The 15793-nt window shown below is 36.3% G+C and overlaps 1 protein-coding gene across 5 annotated transcripts in view; it reads right to left on the bottom strand.

The window, feature by feature from the left end:
• LOC149170620 (phosphatidylinositol/phosphatidylcholine transfer protein SFH6-like) overlaps positions 1–15793 on the bottom strand; it is a 148593-nt gene that overhangs the window by 100558 nt on the left and 32242 nt on the right. For 4 of the 5 annotated variants that reach the window (XM_089423947.1, XM_089423944.1, XM_089423946.1 and 1 more), the window contains 8 exons: positions 6199–6298; positions 5840–6106; positions 5603–5680; positions 5358–5459; positions 5215–5264; positions 5024–5123; positions 4756–4854; positions 4514–4627 (listed from right to left, as the gene is read on the bottom strand). In XM_089423947.1, the coding sequence (XP_089280073.1) occupies positions 4514–4627; positions 4756–4854; positions 5024–5123; positions 5215–5264; positions 5358–5459; positions 5603–5680; positions 5840–6106; positions 6199–6298 (910 nt within the window). The remainder of the gene's footprint in view (positions 1–4513; positions 4628–4755; positions 4855–5023; positions 5124–5214; positions 5265–5357; positions 5460–5602; positions 5681–5839; positions 6107–6198; positions 6299–15793) is intronic. The other variant, XM_089423949.1, reaches the window with a different exon arrangement.

Raw genomic sequence — 15793 nt, 5'->3', positions numbered from 1 at the left:
ATCAACTTGCCATCGAGCTAGTCATCTCATGTGGTAGCAAAAACGGCCCCAATGTGGTTGGTTGCTCAATTCTCCAACACGGTTGGCTAATAATAAATTCACAACTATTCCATCGATTATCTCAAAGGGTGATAAGAAGCTGCAATTTGAATTCAAACAAATATAAAATGCTACATCAAACTCATTGAACTTGTGGAAAAAATTGGCACAAGAATTTTGAACAGTCCACTTCTTTGCATAAGAATTTGAAACCCAAGACACCTTGAGTTTTTCGCACGTGCTCATTGGGACTCTAGGGCCTGAGACGTATATCAATGCACAATGCATACTACAATTTGCATGGATGTCGAAAGCTCTCTTATAAATTCCCAAATTACCATAAATGTAAATTCTGAAATCCAATAAATGCATATTTTCCTAATTCTAGTGTTTTGTTGGGTCTTCTAATCATGAGGTCATTTTGGCCCTTAGGGAGAGCGATGAAGATCATAAGCATCGTTCTGTGGTTGCTTTTTCACTTTCTATTTGTTTTATGTCGTTCCACCCTCATTCCCATGTAAAGACCAACTGGGTATTAAAATATTCATATTACTACATCCTGCTAAATTTTCATAGACTTTTATCCCGTAAATTCACGAGTACATTTTATCAAATAAAACTTATCATTTTTTAATCATAAAGTTGTATATAATTATAGGTTATATAATAGTTTATTTATATATATATATAGAAATTTAGTATAATTATTATTTAATATTATTGAAAATATATAAACAATACTCTCTCTCTCTCTCTCTCTCTATATATATATATATATATATGAATTTAATTGACAAGCTTTATCAAATTTTTTAGGTGGTAATTGTTGTCAAATTTTTTGAGTGTTGAATTCGAACACGCACATGAACCAAGTGACTACATAATCAACCACTTGCCAAACATCATTTGCCTAAATCAAAGCATCAACCCTCACCTCTTCAAAACAACTAGATGGCTCACAAATGTAGCGAAACATGATTAACATATCCCCTAGGTGGTATACTTTCACTCATTGAAGATCTATGCACTTCTACATGCTCTTATGCATCTTACAATGTCTAAGTAAGCCCTCTTCGCTTCCTATGAGCTAAGTAAAGGTTAAGGATGTATTCCTCCTCCAAATCTTCCCACCCCATACCTAGATCTAACTTTTCTCTTGCCTCTGAATCAAATTTCGGAAAAAAACCTCCCCATGTCCTTTTGTCACTAAAGGAGATACTTGTAATCTAGAGGACCACACGTCCTCATCAAACTGCATATCTCGGCTCACCACAGTATTTTTTCGTTCTAAAGCATAGATCATATAACCTTTAAAAGTCTTAGTGTATCCAAACAAACAAGATACTATCCCAATATCTCAAACCGACCCTCTACTAAGCATTTGACCACATGTGACAGTGAAACTAAAGGATATTAACCTTAGACCATCATTCCTATCATCTTTATGGGTCAAAATCTTCAAATGTCAATCATGAGATGTTTAGGACATCCTACAAAGATAAGCAAGATTAAGACAAGTGCATCAATCTATTGAAATCACAAGGATAAAAATCTACACAAATCCCATCCATCCTAAAATACCAAGGTCCACAACAAATTATGATCATGGGTATCTTTCCCATTCACATCAAAACCTCCAACAAATGAAGAAAAACTCTCAATAGGGTCAACTTCTTCCTTCCAAGAGAATCCTTTAGCAACTAGAGTGAGTGTCTCATCAAGGCCAACTTTGTCTTCTTAAGATAATCCAACAACCCTTCCCTAGCACTCTTTAATACTCACATCATATGCAAGCTTGCATCCTTAATGGCCTACCACATTTAACATAATCCGACAAATTTACATGTTTCCCCCATAGTGAGGGATTGAGCATCAACAACTATGTCTTGGCCAACAATTTCCTACTCCCATATATCTAGTATCTACCACATCTAGATCCTTCGAATTCCTTTAGCAAACCATTCCCTGCTCTCCTTTTCTCTCCATGCTAACTCACCCCCTCCCTCAAGCACCCCTTGAGCCATCATTCCATTTGAGGATGTGGATTTTGATGTCTACTCTATCCATACCCACCAAATACTCCCACCCTTCTACCTTTTCTCATCACTCACCAATAGAGGTGAGGACAAACTTAGCTCCCCCAAGAGGATTGGTGGTCCTTGTACCACAAAATGTCACTATGAATTAGAAAAAGTGATTGAGAAGCTCACGTCAATCTATTCTTGGGAAAGAACTCTTGATGATATTCCCCATCACACACCCCTCACAAACACCATAGGGTGGTTCAATTGGTCGAAGTTCATCTACCATGTGTAGATGACTCATATGTCGTAAAGATCCAAAGTTGGTAAGACTAGAACATTAGTGTCATAACATAGTAATGCCAAATAATGACCACCATAGAAACTGCCACTTTTGGCTCCACAAAAGAAGTCTTCCCAATTTGTACACATGATCGATCCAATTCATCATAATACCTTAAGGAAATCACTTTTAACTATCACTCATGTCATAAGATAGATATCATCAAACCAAAGTTATACATGTCGTTGAGCATAAAACATGAGAGAGCAAGAAGATAAAAAAATGATTGAATACAAATAAGACAGGTGGTGTTTTTATATGCAACTCATGAAGGGAATTATCTCTAAAGACTGGTTAATGAGCTTACATGTACAAGTTTGACTAGGTCAGCCTCATCCACTTCGTAGTATTACAATAAATGATCAGAGGATGGTCTTAGCCATGGCTACAAAAACATTAATGCTACATATTAGTTTGTTGTAGCCACATGTGAAGATTAAACCTATAATGCCAACAGTCTTAGACATCCACATATCTATAATGGACATGTAATACAATGTGACTTGCATCTTCAACTTCACACACCTAGAGGCTCTAAATAATCATTTTCTCAAATGTTGACACTTGCACAATATATCATTGGAAACCAACCATTAGCAATCGCATAGAGTTGCCACAACAAGCCACACCAATAGGTAATGCAAACTTCCATGTGATACTAAGGTGCATTACATGAATTCCAATAAAATTGAAGAAAGACTATTTATATGTTGAGGAATACAAGACCTTAAGTCATCATTGTTTGAGTATGAACGAAATCATGGTCTAAGTGCCCCTTTGACCTGATTCTCTTGTAATAACTATAGACACCAAGTCTCAAGAAGAAATTGCATCTCCCAATGGCCAATCTTTAACTAGGCTATCATGGAGATAAAAGATGATTACCCCACTCATGAACGTAGAAACTTGATATTTTTATGTCTTGAGAAACAATTTCTTCTAATAGCCAATCTCTAATTGTATCATCGAGGACAAAGTGGACCTCATGGATCAAGGATGAACATGAAATGAACCACAAAACCTTAAGATTGCATGCCAAAAGAGGGTGTGCATTCCCAATTAAATGATTTCTATTAGTGTTGCACTTATTTCAATATTATCAAAATTTACGCGATAATATCACCAAAACCAACCTCCACAATAATATCTCCACTATATATCATCATAATTTTCCCTCTCCCAATTATCACGATAATTTGGAAATTATGGCTCTGTCTCTATCATTTTTACCTTAGTTAATGGTAATGTTAATGTTAGTTAACATTATCATTAATTGTTTCAGGGTGTTTGAGAGTGGACTTGGTAGTTTGCAGCCGACTTGGTAGATTTTAGGATTTCAGGATTGGTGCATTAGAGCCACCTAACCATAGATCCATCTTAACTCGGGATCTAATGCACCAATCATGGATTTTTTATATCCACCTAACCATGGTTAGCACCTCAACCAGTTAAATCCCAGCAAAGCAGTTTATGAACCACCCAACTCATGTGGAAATACATTCAGGTGCTGGCAATCAACTTAATTCAAAGAAACCTAAACAAAATGAATTCAGTTTTATATATCACCTAACCATAGTTAGCTTTGCATTATGACCTGAACCAGTGGAATCCCAACAAAGAAGTTAATGAACCACCCAATAATCATCATGCATTCCCATTCTCCTCCTAAACAAAGAATCCTATCTAGTAAGCTTTGCATTATGACCTCAACCAGTCAAATCTCAAATACGCAGTTAATGAACCACCCAACAATCATCACTCAATTGCATGCCAACAATCCCATACTCCTCCTAAACAAAAAATCATATAAAAATAATCCTATCTATATTTCTGTGGTTGTTACTATTGGTTTGAGTGGTCTTTTTCCTTACCATTGAAAAACTGGATATATTCTTATTTTGCTCATTGTGTGTCACATTTCCACAGAATGTATGTTTTGCAAGATACCGGCTTGATTCCATTCCAAGCATCTTTGAAAGTTTATCAAAACTTGTGAAAATTTTACACTAACTTGTTTCAGTTTTTCAAGTACGTTATCAAACTCTGCTTCAGAAAAAGATATTTCTCATATGGTTCTCAGCTTTCCAAAGGCACAAGTCAGAGGTTTTACTTCTTCATACACAGGAGTCAACCGTGCAGTCCCAGCATCCTTTCCTTTTATAGGAGAAATAACATCTTCAACATCTGATCCTGACTCTGCCGTAGAGGTATCACCATCCCTAACCTGCTATATTGAAAAAAGGAATGATATTCCAGAACACCATAAATAATGCTCAACTATACTCACGGAAGCAACTGGTAACACCAAAGCATCCAGTGAAAGAAAAACAATCTTGGAAACAGATATGTCACCTTCATAGAGTATGGTTTACCAAAAGATGTCGGTTTCCCTTCATCTACTGTTACAGTCACAATTTGTTTTTCAAATATCGCCTCCCCTTTAAGCACCAACTGCAAATGTGAGATGCAAGCGAACACTGCCCAAAATCAAATTATGATCCACGATTAACTAGAAAATTTGCTTGTGGACATGAGCATCTATCTGAGTAGACAAATTGTTAAATGGCCACCTAAACAAAGTACCAACCAATTATAATACTTTATTAAGGAAACAACAAACCTTCATTATTGCTGGATCCTTCCAGGGTCCTTTATCAGACCTAAGACAGCCTCCTTCATCAGCACAGGTACATGTACCGCCCAAAAATTCAGGTAGTTCACTGTTTACGCACCAGGAAAGGAATTACAAACTATGCCTTGGCCCTCAAGTGAGATCAGTTATTAAGTTAAATCAACATAAAGACTGAATACCTTGCATCAATGACCTCCAAAAGCTTGCTCTGGTATTTATTCCCTATTACCTACACAAGTAGTAGTTGAGTTTAAATCAAGCAAGAGTCGAAGTAAACGATAGGCAACATCATATGATATAAAAGTAATTTCACCCAACATACATGTATCTTATCACTTGTGTGTGGATCAAGGAACTTCTTTACAGTACCCCAAAGTATCTTGAAACCTGGACCACCATTGATGATGAACATCCGATGCAAGGTCTGCATGAAATAACTTGCACATTCAATAAAATGGGACGTAGACCATGGTGAATATAGTGAAACTACAATTCCCCAACTTGAAACGATAAAAGAAAAAGGTTCCTAATTACATGTGTCATCAACCCATCTATACACAAGCATACCTCAGGGTAGTTGTCCCCATCAATTTTCTGTATACGCACAACCAGATCACGTGCAGCCTTGGTAAAATTCTTCATGCCCTGTACCAATAGATTAAGCAATATTTCAAAAAAGAAGACAAGATAACAAAAAGGATCCTCGCCATACATGAGGGTGAACAGACCCTTAAGAATCTATGCACAGAGAGTACAAAAATATATTAAATGAACAAAATATTAAAAATAAACTCCAAATCATACCAAACCATGCACATCCAATATCGTAGTAGTTGAATCTATGTGCCTTTTGGCTGCTATAGAACAAGCTGGAAATTTTTTATTTAGAGCATTCTCAAATCCCTGCACATGGTATCTCAGGTATCGATCAATAGTTGTAACATGTAAAAGTTTGTTTGGGTCAACTTTTCCCAATCTCTCAATATAAACTGGCCTGCCCTCCTTGTCTACTCCATGATAACCATGTGGATAGTAGCATAAAACTTCATCCAGCTCTTTGTAATCAAAGTCCTGGAACAGAAATTTGTACCAAATTATATACATCCACAAACCAGGATGTAGTGTTTGGACTTACATCATCAATGCAAAACAAACATGCTTACCTCCTCAATAGTATCAGCACCATAATCCTTTCTCCACTGCAGCATCTCTGCCCACATGTGGACTGCTTTTTCAATATCAAATTTTCTAGCTTTCAAAAACCTGCACCAGTAAAAATTCTTATATGAAAGTTTGTTTTAAACTTAGTAAACGATCTAGAGAAAATAATGATTTCAAACAAACATAACAACAGAATATCAATGCAAAAAAAAGAGAAAATAAGACAGTACAGGGATAAGAATAGATTACGCCTACAGCAGACATTGGCCAAAAATAACACAATAAATCTAGCATGTCATAGTTCTAAACTATAGAAGCATGAATGGGCCTCAACAACTGCCCAATTATTTTTCAGACTAAAAATATCTGGAGGATTTAATACTTTGGCAGGTTGCCTGATGCCCCTGCCTACTGTCTGTAATTATAAGGTCCCCTGGGGATTATTGAATAGCATTTAAACCTGAATATCTTATGGGCATGAATCCATGTCTAATGCTCAACCTAAAGTCTCACCATGAGAACCTTGAAGATGTTGATTTGGGGTAGTATCGGATGTGCTCTAGCCACGAAAATTGGTGGAGAGGCTAAAGCACATGCGATCTCTAATACCCAGAAATGGTTTGGACAGAATCTAACCAGTTTGGGAGATATTAAAATAATTAATATTTTTAATGGAGTCCCTAAGTCTAAACTTGGGGAAAATAAAATATTAATGTGAATTAATATAAAACTGAGTTAGAATGGTCCAAAAGTCATGGATCAAGCCAGATCTAATCTTAGTCGTTGATTAGGGACTTAATCTCGGTCGTTGAAATGTCAACGAGAAAAGTATAAGAGGAGGCTTGAGGGTCACTTGGAGAACACACCGAGTTGATCAAGAATTCAATTTTCTGAGGCAAGGCTTGCTGAGGAAATCGAAGGAGTGATCAAAGTTGCAGCTGAGGGGCAGTGAATGCAGTAGCAAAGAGGCAGAGACAGTGCTGAGAGCTACAGCACAGAAGCCGGGAGTGGGTTGACGCAGAGCCAGCTAGATGCCATGCAGAAGCAGCTAGAGGCCATGCAGAGGCAGCGAGGAGCTAACGCTGGGCGAGAGAGGCTAACGCTAGGCAAACGTTGGGCCAGAGAGGCTGACACAAACCCTAGAGGTTGACGCTAGGAGATTTCGTGGGGCAGATTGGGGCTAATATCTGTCTCCGATGAGAGGTACTACTGCCGAGGGCATTTTCTATTGGGTGAGCCATTTCTGGCACCCAGATTGTATTCTGAAACTGCTTTATAATAAAACCCTCAAATAGTTGCACCGGTTTTCCCGCATTGGGTTTTTCCGAGGACATTAGTCCAAAAATAACATTGTCACTTGTGTGCTTGTGTTTTCCTTCAGTGGATGATCTGTATGCGTTGAGACTGTACTTGCATTTATTTTCAATATTTACATGGTAAATAACTTGTTAATTAACAGAACAAGTAGGAAGAAATAAATCAGAAAGTATAGGAAGGATTTCTAACAGTTTGACTTGGAAATTCCAACAGAAGACATACTTAGGCCTAGCGGATTGATTTTCTGAAAATGGCAAAGCAGAATTTATATCTTCAAACTAGCTGGAAATAAATTCTCTTGATAAACTCTGAAAAGTCCTTTACCCAATGTTGTCAATGGAAGATCTCCAGGAGAATCTATGGGATGTGTGAAGAAAATCAGCTCTTATTGTTTACCTACAAGTATAACAAGGAGATGGAAATTTTCCCACAGGCAATCCAGATATACTTTACCTTGCAGTCATTATTATTCTCACACACAATATCACCATATTTGAAGAATGCAGACATTCATAATCACTGTGCATATACTCCATTCAATGTTGAAGCAACTAACAATGTTACTTTTTAGTGGCATCAAAGACTCAATTGTGTGTATATGAAATCAGTTTAAGTCAATTTAGTGAAAAAAATAATAATTTCAGTGGTTGTCATCTTTCAAAAAATCTAGATTAATCTAAGACTTTTACAAAAAATTTGAGCATTGAAGCAGATTGGCTAGAAATCATAGCGGAGTCTCGAGGGTACATGGGATTAGGTGGCAGACAGCCAGCTTGGTGAGGAACTCTGTAGCCAGGTTGAACTCAATAGATTAAATGTACATAGGAGTACGAGTAGCAATTTGAATCATATTGTACCAATTTTTTTGATGGAGAGATATATAATTTATTGTTCACAATCAATCTTGCAAAAAGAATCGTGCCAAGGATACATATTAAGGGGAAGAATCAAAATCCAAGGGGCAATTAAAGGGAGGTAGCCTTAACTATCAAAGGTGAAGAGCTGTAGTTCCCCATGACCTCTACCTGTAGGCGGTCACACATCAGAGAACAGGATGAAAAGGGCTTTGGTTATCGGTGATAGCTCACCTTCATTTCATCACAATGGAGAATCCCCTGTGCATCCTGAGCAGATGTTAAAGAACAAATTTCAAAGGCAAGAGAGATGTGGAGGTCATAGAATGAATAAGGATGATAACTGAAGCGCTTCCAGGAAAAAAGGATAAGAAACAGGAAGACAAGGGGATTTTAGCTACAAAACAATTGAGCAAAGTCATGCTCAAACTTTTACTTTTAGGCACTCTACTGCCAATGGCAAGTTTGCTGCATGGCAACAGGAAGGGTGTGCCCTGCAAGAAGAAGACAGAATAGCAGGTGAAACGGAACATTCCTGTTTCTGCACAGAGGATTCAAAAGACAAGCATCAGAGGAGATTTGTACAAGGCCTTGACAAGCTCTCAGTGGGCCGTTAAGGATGGTCTTGCAGGCTTTGTTGGGGACAATGGTTGTAACTTTGAGCTCCTGTACAATATTTTTCTCTGCTAGGCCACCCTTTACTGAATGGTGAAGGCTACGAGTTGATGACTGTCCCTGATGGGATTTATGTGGAGGAAGTTCCTGGCCTTGGATGAGCAGGTAGCTGCTACAACTCATAACCTGGACTTAGTGGCCAACAAGCTTCATATTCTACAAGAAGGAGAGCAGTTGTTTGAACCACGGGTAGCTGGACATCATTCCGTTTACATTGACTGATCATGGAGACCCAGCTAAACTATTCTTTTCGTCCTGGATTACCTTATGCTATTATAAATTATAATCTTCTGTGATCTGAATCTTTCTGTTAAAACAATTTCAAGGACTGATGGACAATCAGAATTCTGTATAGCTATGACAGCTTATCTTGCTGTCATCTCTTCTTGAAAATTTGAAAAATTATGTAACAAACAAGGTTCGTTATAGCAAGTTAAACACTCCAAAAGACTTGCAATATGTAGATATCCATTGAACAGTCATGTACATAACTCTTCATTAACTAATTACTTATTAATCATTATATATCATGTGTTATTATTATTTATATTTATATTTTATTCGCCTTCCTCCTCAAAAAGCTGTCCTCAAATCTTGCTGGTGAAAAGGCTTGATCTCTTCTTCTGTTTCAAATATCTTCATGTCTCGGGATTGTCGTCTTCATCGATACACGCTGATATGATCATTGGAGTGATAAATAAAATTGCCGAACTGAGAAGGGATCAGACCATCCTAAATTAATCTTCTGTGAAACTTGGCAAATACTTTATTGCTGGGATTCGTTGATTGATTGTGGTGTCTATCCTTGTGATTCGGATGTAGATAAGGGTTTCTTTTGGTTTGATTTTCCCTTACCATGCGTCTGGAATTTTCTTGATTTACTTCAGAAACTGATGTTGTTGATTTAATTACAGAATCTTCACTTGGAATTTTCATCGTCTAAACTACAACATCTAAATATGTTTTCCCTTCAACTGGGTTGTCATCTTCTTGAATTCCAATATTGACTAGATAAGTATTCATTCCTCTTTCTTCAACTTGGTCAGCTACATCTGAAGACTTCGATATGTTTTCTGTGTTGAGTTCTTCTAGTTTGCTTTTCAATATATTCTTCTCGTTTTTAAGTTTCTTAATTTGAGTCAATAATTTCTCACTGTGGTCCTTGAGGCGAGTAAATTCTTCATTTTTGTCAGTGGTGATTTTGTCAATTTGAAGTGAACAAAGTTCCTTCTACAAATTAATTACTCCAAAGGACTTGGAATATCAAGATATCCATGAGGATACAAATATTATATATTAAATATATGAATAAGAATAAGAATGATTTACAATGAGAACAAGAGGCTTGCTTATATATCAAGCGTCTCTTCATGAAGAGTCATGTCCTATTTAGACATGCCTCTTCAACTTAATTATTAATTATTATTAACTAATCATTATTACTATTATCCTCATTACTTATATTTATATTATTTACATATATTTTATTTGTAACATTGCCTTCTTCCTCAAAAAGCTTTGTCCTCAAAATTTGTCGATGAAAAGGGCTTGATCTCTTTTTCGGCTTCAAAATGACACTCTCTCGGAACAATCATCTTTGTCGATACAAGCTGATATGATCTTCTAAGTGACAAACAAAATTGTCACGCTGAGAAGGGATCAGACCATCCCAGATTAATCTTCTATGTAGTATTCTGATCATTGGAATTTTGTAACGACTTGTCAGCAAAATACGGGATTGATGTTACGTAATTATTCTCTAGAACATCGGTTTGTTGTTTCTGGTCTGAATAGACCTGATACGTAGCTTGGTTGATTTGTCTACTCTCGTGATTCGGATGTCGATAGGGTACTTTTTTTGGTTTGACTTTCCCTTATTGGGCATGTGGCAATTTTTATATTTTCTTCTGGCGAAGATGTTGTTGAGTTGGTTATGGAACATTCACTTAGGATGTTCATTGTTTGAACTACAACATCTAAGTGTGTTGTTTCTTCAACTAACTTGTCTTCTTGAGTTGTCAAATTCATTGGATCGGTATTCGTTGTTTTGTCGTCAACTTGAATTCTTACATTTGATGCTTCCTTCTCGAAAAGTTGTTGTACCTTGTTTTCTAATGACTTCTTATCTTTCTTAAGTTTCTTAATTTGCGTCAATAATTTTTCAATATGGTTTTTAAGCCGAGAAACCTCTTCATTTTTGTTAGCAATGATCTTGTCAACTTCTCCTTGCATATTTTGTAAAACTTTTTTTCCTTCTTGAGAAATTACTTTTGAAATATCTGATATATCTTCTGGCGTTACTGAATTTGGTTACAGTGTAACATCTTGGAGTGTTATTTTCTTCTTCTTGTAAGAAAATGTTAGAAACTTTTTCTTCGTATTTAAGATGACAGATCCTACCGTTTCCATCTAGGGTGATCCCAAAATAATGTCACCTTGATTGTTCCATAAGGCGTGAACTGAGAATTGCGATACAAATGTATAATCTTCAATGTTTAACTGTAAATTGGCTATGTCATATATTTTATTGCCAAAAAAATCTAATTTTTCAGTTATATTTGACTTTGGAATCACTAATTGGTTTGCAATTTTAGGTGTTATATAATTTGAATCTTCTGCTGAAGAAATAGAAATAATAACATCTTTTCCTGCGAGAGTTCCTTTAATGTTAAATAGCTCTTTACCGTCTCTGGGTAAAGTTTCTGGGAATCTTTTGGCATTCATTTCTGTATTAGACTCCATTTTGCTTTTTGAATATCAAATACTTTTTAAATCACTTTTTTTTAAATAAATCCTTTTTTTCTAGATATATTTTTCAAATATTCTCCTTTAATGTGGATTGTTAAAACTTGAATACTTTTTTTTTATTAAAAAAATACTCCTTTATATTGTTTCCCTCTATATATGTATGTCTTTCTTTATATTAAAATCCCTTCCTTAATAACTTTATTATCTTACTATAATAATAGTTCCACTTCTTTTTTTTCTTTATAATAAATTTAATACTATTTTAATACCGCTCCTTTTTATATCTCTCATTTTATTAAAATTTTTCTACTTAATAAATCTTTAGCTTTACGTATAATTTTTTTTTTAGTTAATAGCCATTACTTAATAATTTATTAATCTCTTACCAATTGTCACGTCCCCTACTCCACAGTTTATTTACTGCACTTTCTGATAAAATCTTAGGGATGTAGTTCTAATGTAAAGATGGCTCGGTAAAAATGGCGGTTGCCACGTTTGGAAAATCAGAAATGAGAAGTGTTCTTCCTGGCTTTGTGGGTGGACAACCCCATATGAAAGGTACGATGACTATCAAGCAGTTGATAGGCAGCGTTGGCAGGGCTTAGCACTCCGCAAGTTACAGTGGTTGCATCAAGAAGGTCGACTTTGCAGTGAGGGAAAAAAACATTAGCTGCCTGCGGTAGCAGGTGGGACAAGAAGGTACCTGGGCTATGAACGGCTTGGTAGAATGTGCTTGGCCAAAGGGCGAAGGGCCACTCAAGGGACAAAAGGCGAATCGAGGGGTGTTGTAGGGACGGACATCACGGTTCTTGCAAATTGTAAACGGTTTATTTGAACTTGTCAGTGGCAGAATTGTATGGTGGAAACATAGCGACGATGCGATGGCTAGGCGATGGTGGTCTGCAACTGTGCTACAGACCAAATGACGTTGATTAGTGGCAACGACAACTATGATTGTGTAGAGCCAGTGGTCTGTGGAGGACGAGAGGCGAAAGTGGTAATGTTCGATGGTTGGGTGGTTGTTGGTAGACCGATCAACGAGGAACGGTGCGTAGACAATTGTGGTGTCAGCAAGGTTGCGAGTTTGGTGACTGTGCGACCCTGTGCCCACTGTCAATAATTACGAACAACAGCCCTAACCGAAGTGGTTGTGGCTGCGAAATGTGGCCGTCGCTGGGATAGTGGGGTTGTGCAAACAGAAGAAGAGTGGTGGTCACTGTTTTTGTTTTATAATATATATTATTTGTTTAATAGAGCTGACAATGACCCGTCCAGAAGTGCTATGTTTTTTTTTTGTTTGTTAACAAGTGGCCAAAGACCTGAAAAATGGAGAATCTCCCAATGTGTAGCGAAACGCTTCAATTATGACAACAACAAGGTTGATGACGATTGATGGCCAAGGGCCGGTGACCGGAGAACGAGCTCTATGCAGTAGTGAAGCGGCCAAAGGATCGACTGCTCTGATACCAAATGAAGTGAACAAAGTTCCTTCTACAAATTAATTACTCCAAAAGACTTGGAATATCAAGATATCCATGAGGATACAAATATTATATATTAAATATATGAATAAGAATAAGAATGATTTACAATGAGAACGAGAGGCTTGCTTATATATCAAGCAAGTGTCTCTTCATGGAGAGTCATGTCCTATTTAGACATGCCTCTTCAACCTAATTACTAATTATTATTAACTAATCATTATTACAATTATCCTCATTACTTATATTTATATTATTTATATATATTTTATTCGTAACACATATACCCTTTGTATATTTTGTATTACTTTTTTACTTTCTTGAGAAATTACTTTTGCAATATCTTGCATATATCTTTTGGTGTTACAGAACTTGGCTTCATTGTAACATCTTGTAATTTTATCTTCTTTTTGTATGAAAATGTCAAAAACTTCTTCATATCTAGGATAAAAGATCCTAGTGATTCGATCCAGGGTGAACCCAAAATTATATCACTATTGTTGCAAAATAAGGTTTTAACGGTGAATTGCGAGACAAAAGTATAGTCTCCAATACTTAGTTGTAGATTGCTTATGTCGTATTGTTTGTCACTTGTGTCAACAAAATTCGTTTCAATTATATTTGATTCAAGAATCATTAATTGGTTAGCACATTTAGAACTAAAAAAATTACTATTTTGAGTAGGATCAATAGAGATGATAACTCCATTTCCCGTAAGTGATCCTTTGATTTTAAATATTGCACCGACACATATACTAAAAGTTTTAGGAAACTTTTCATTACTAGTCTCCATTTTTCTCTTTCGGGATGAGCTTTAAGTTTTTTTAAATATTTTTCCTTTATACTTTCAACAATATCCCTTATGACCTTAGAAATATAATAATTATATCATTTTGATTTTATAAATAACTTTACAATTTCTCCCTTGGTAACCTTTAATAACTTTGATAGGAGCCTTTGGATTGAATTAGGCGCTATATATATATATATATATATATATATAATTTTAATAATTATAAACTATATAATTAAATAATTATAAGACTTTATAATTACATAATAATTCTATGATTTTGGATTGTATAACCGAAGGGACACGGAAGAGGGTTGTGATGGTCAAGGGTCAACAAGAAGAACTACCGCAGTAGAGTCAACAGAATCGGCGGCATTGCAGTGGTGGGTGCTATAGTCCAGTGGATGCAGCAGGACAAGGGGTCGGACGACATTTGTGATTGTTGTTCGCGCACCCCAGGCAATGGAATTTTACTATCCAAGGAAACTACCTCACATGAAGACACTATTTATTAACTAAAAAAATAAATGAAATTATTTTAATAATACTCCTTTTGTTTGACTCCTCTCATGGGCTACTAAGTTTGCTATTTTTGTAAATTCATCATTAAAGATAACTATTCACATTCACAAGTGGCCATCCATCCCATCAGCATGTGTCACGTTTTAGATTCAAATGGAGCTCTTCCTGCACCCAATATCATCATGGTTTAGGGACCGAACCAGCTGGTCTTCTGAGAATGATGGGTTCACACCTACTCAATCATTCAAAATGTATAAAAAAGGTATCACTGTCAACTCCCAAAAAGGAAATGCGACCACCTTCATCATTCAGTGGATCACCTTTAGCCTAGTCATGTTGTCAAGTTGAAATCCATTTTGGAATTGTATTTAACCTTTAATATGTTGACAATTACCTTAATCTATATTTTACTTTCAATAACTTAAATTTAACATTAAAAAACAAAGTGGGACCCTTGTTTCAGGATGCTTGATGATGGAATGAAAACCATTGACTCACACAAAAAGAAGATAGAAATTAGAGTGCTTTTGATCTTACATTAAGTATATATGCAAATAGGACCTTTCTTCAAGTAAGGTAAGGTCTACAATCTCCCATCAACCATCTGGATGGGAAAGACCGAAGTATCCAAGGCTTAAGAAAAGGACAGAGACCCATTCAGGGTTGAAAGAAAAGAATGGATTAAGGGATCAAAGAAAAGGACAGAGGCAGGGGTGAAAAGAATAGGACAAAGCAAGCAATATTGTGCATTCCATAGTGCGTAACTGGTTACATATTACAATGAAAGAGGTAGATTCAGGATTGATATGAAAGGACAGAGGAAACCAAAATTCATCTTCCAGAGTAAAGATTGGTATGAGATCTTATAATAATCATTTCCCTTGTAAACAACAGAGCTATTTCACAGAAACACGCAAATCTGGGTTACCTTCCTCCGACACCCCTTGAGATGGGAATTGTGTTATTCTGTGATTAAAACCTAGAAGGGGAATAAGCAGGTCAAGGGTGCCAACTGATTGAAGCTTACAGGCCGCCCAATGGTGCCAATTAATTCAAAACATCACATGACAGTGGCTGTTGGAGTCATTCAACAAGAAAAAGCAAACTCCAGATTCCTAGACCTCACAGGGTCATTCTCATTGACCAGACTTTCTATGAGCTATGTACTCATCCAATTACAGTATGATAAAAAAATTAATCTAAAGAC

This window comes from Pinus tabuliformis, chromosome 4_2 (assembly GCF_031772625.1).
Source record: "Pinus tabuliformis cultivar Carrire ecotype Pingquan chromosome 4_2, CPIR1, whole genome shotgun sequence".
Taxonomy (NCBI): domain Eukaryota; kingdom Viridiplantae; phylum Streptophyta; class Pinopsida; order Pinales; family Pinaceae; genus Pinus; species Pinus tabuliformis.
This window is presented reverse-complemented; position numbering and strand designations above follow the sequence as displayed.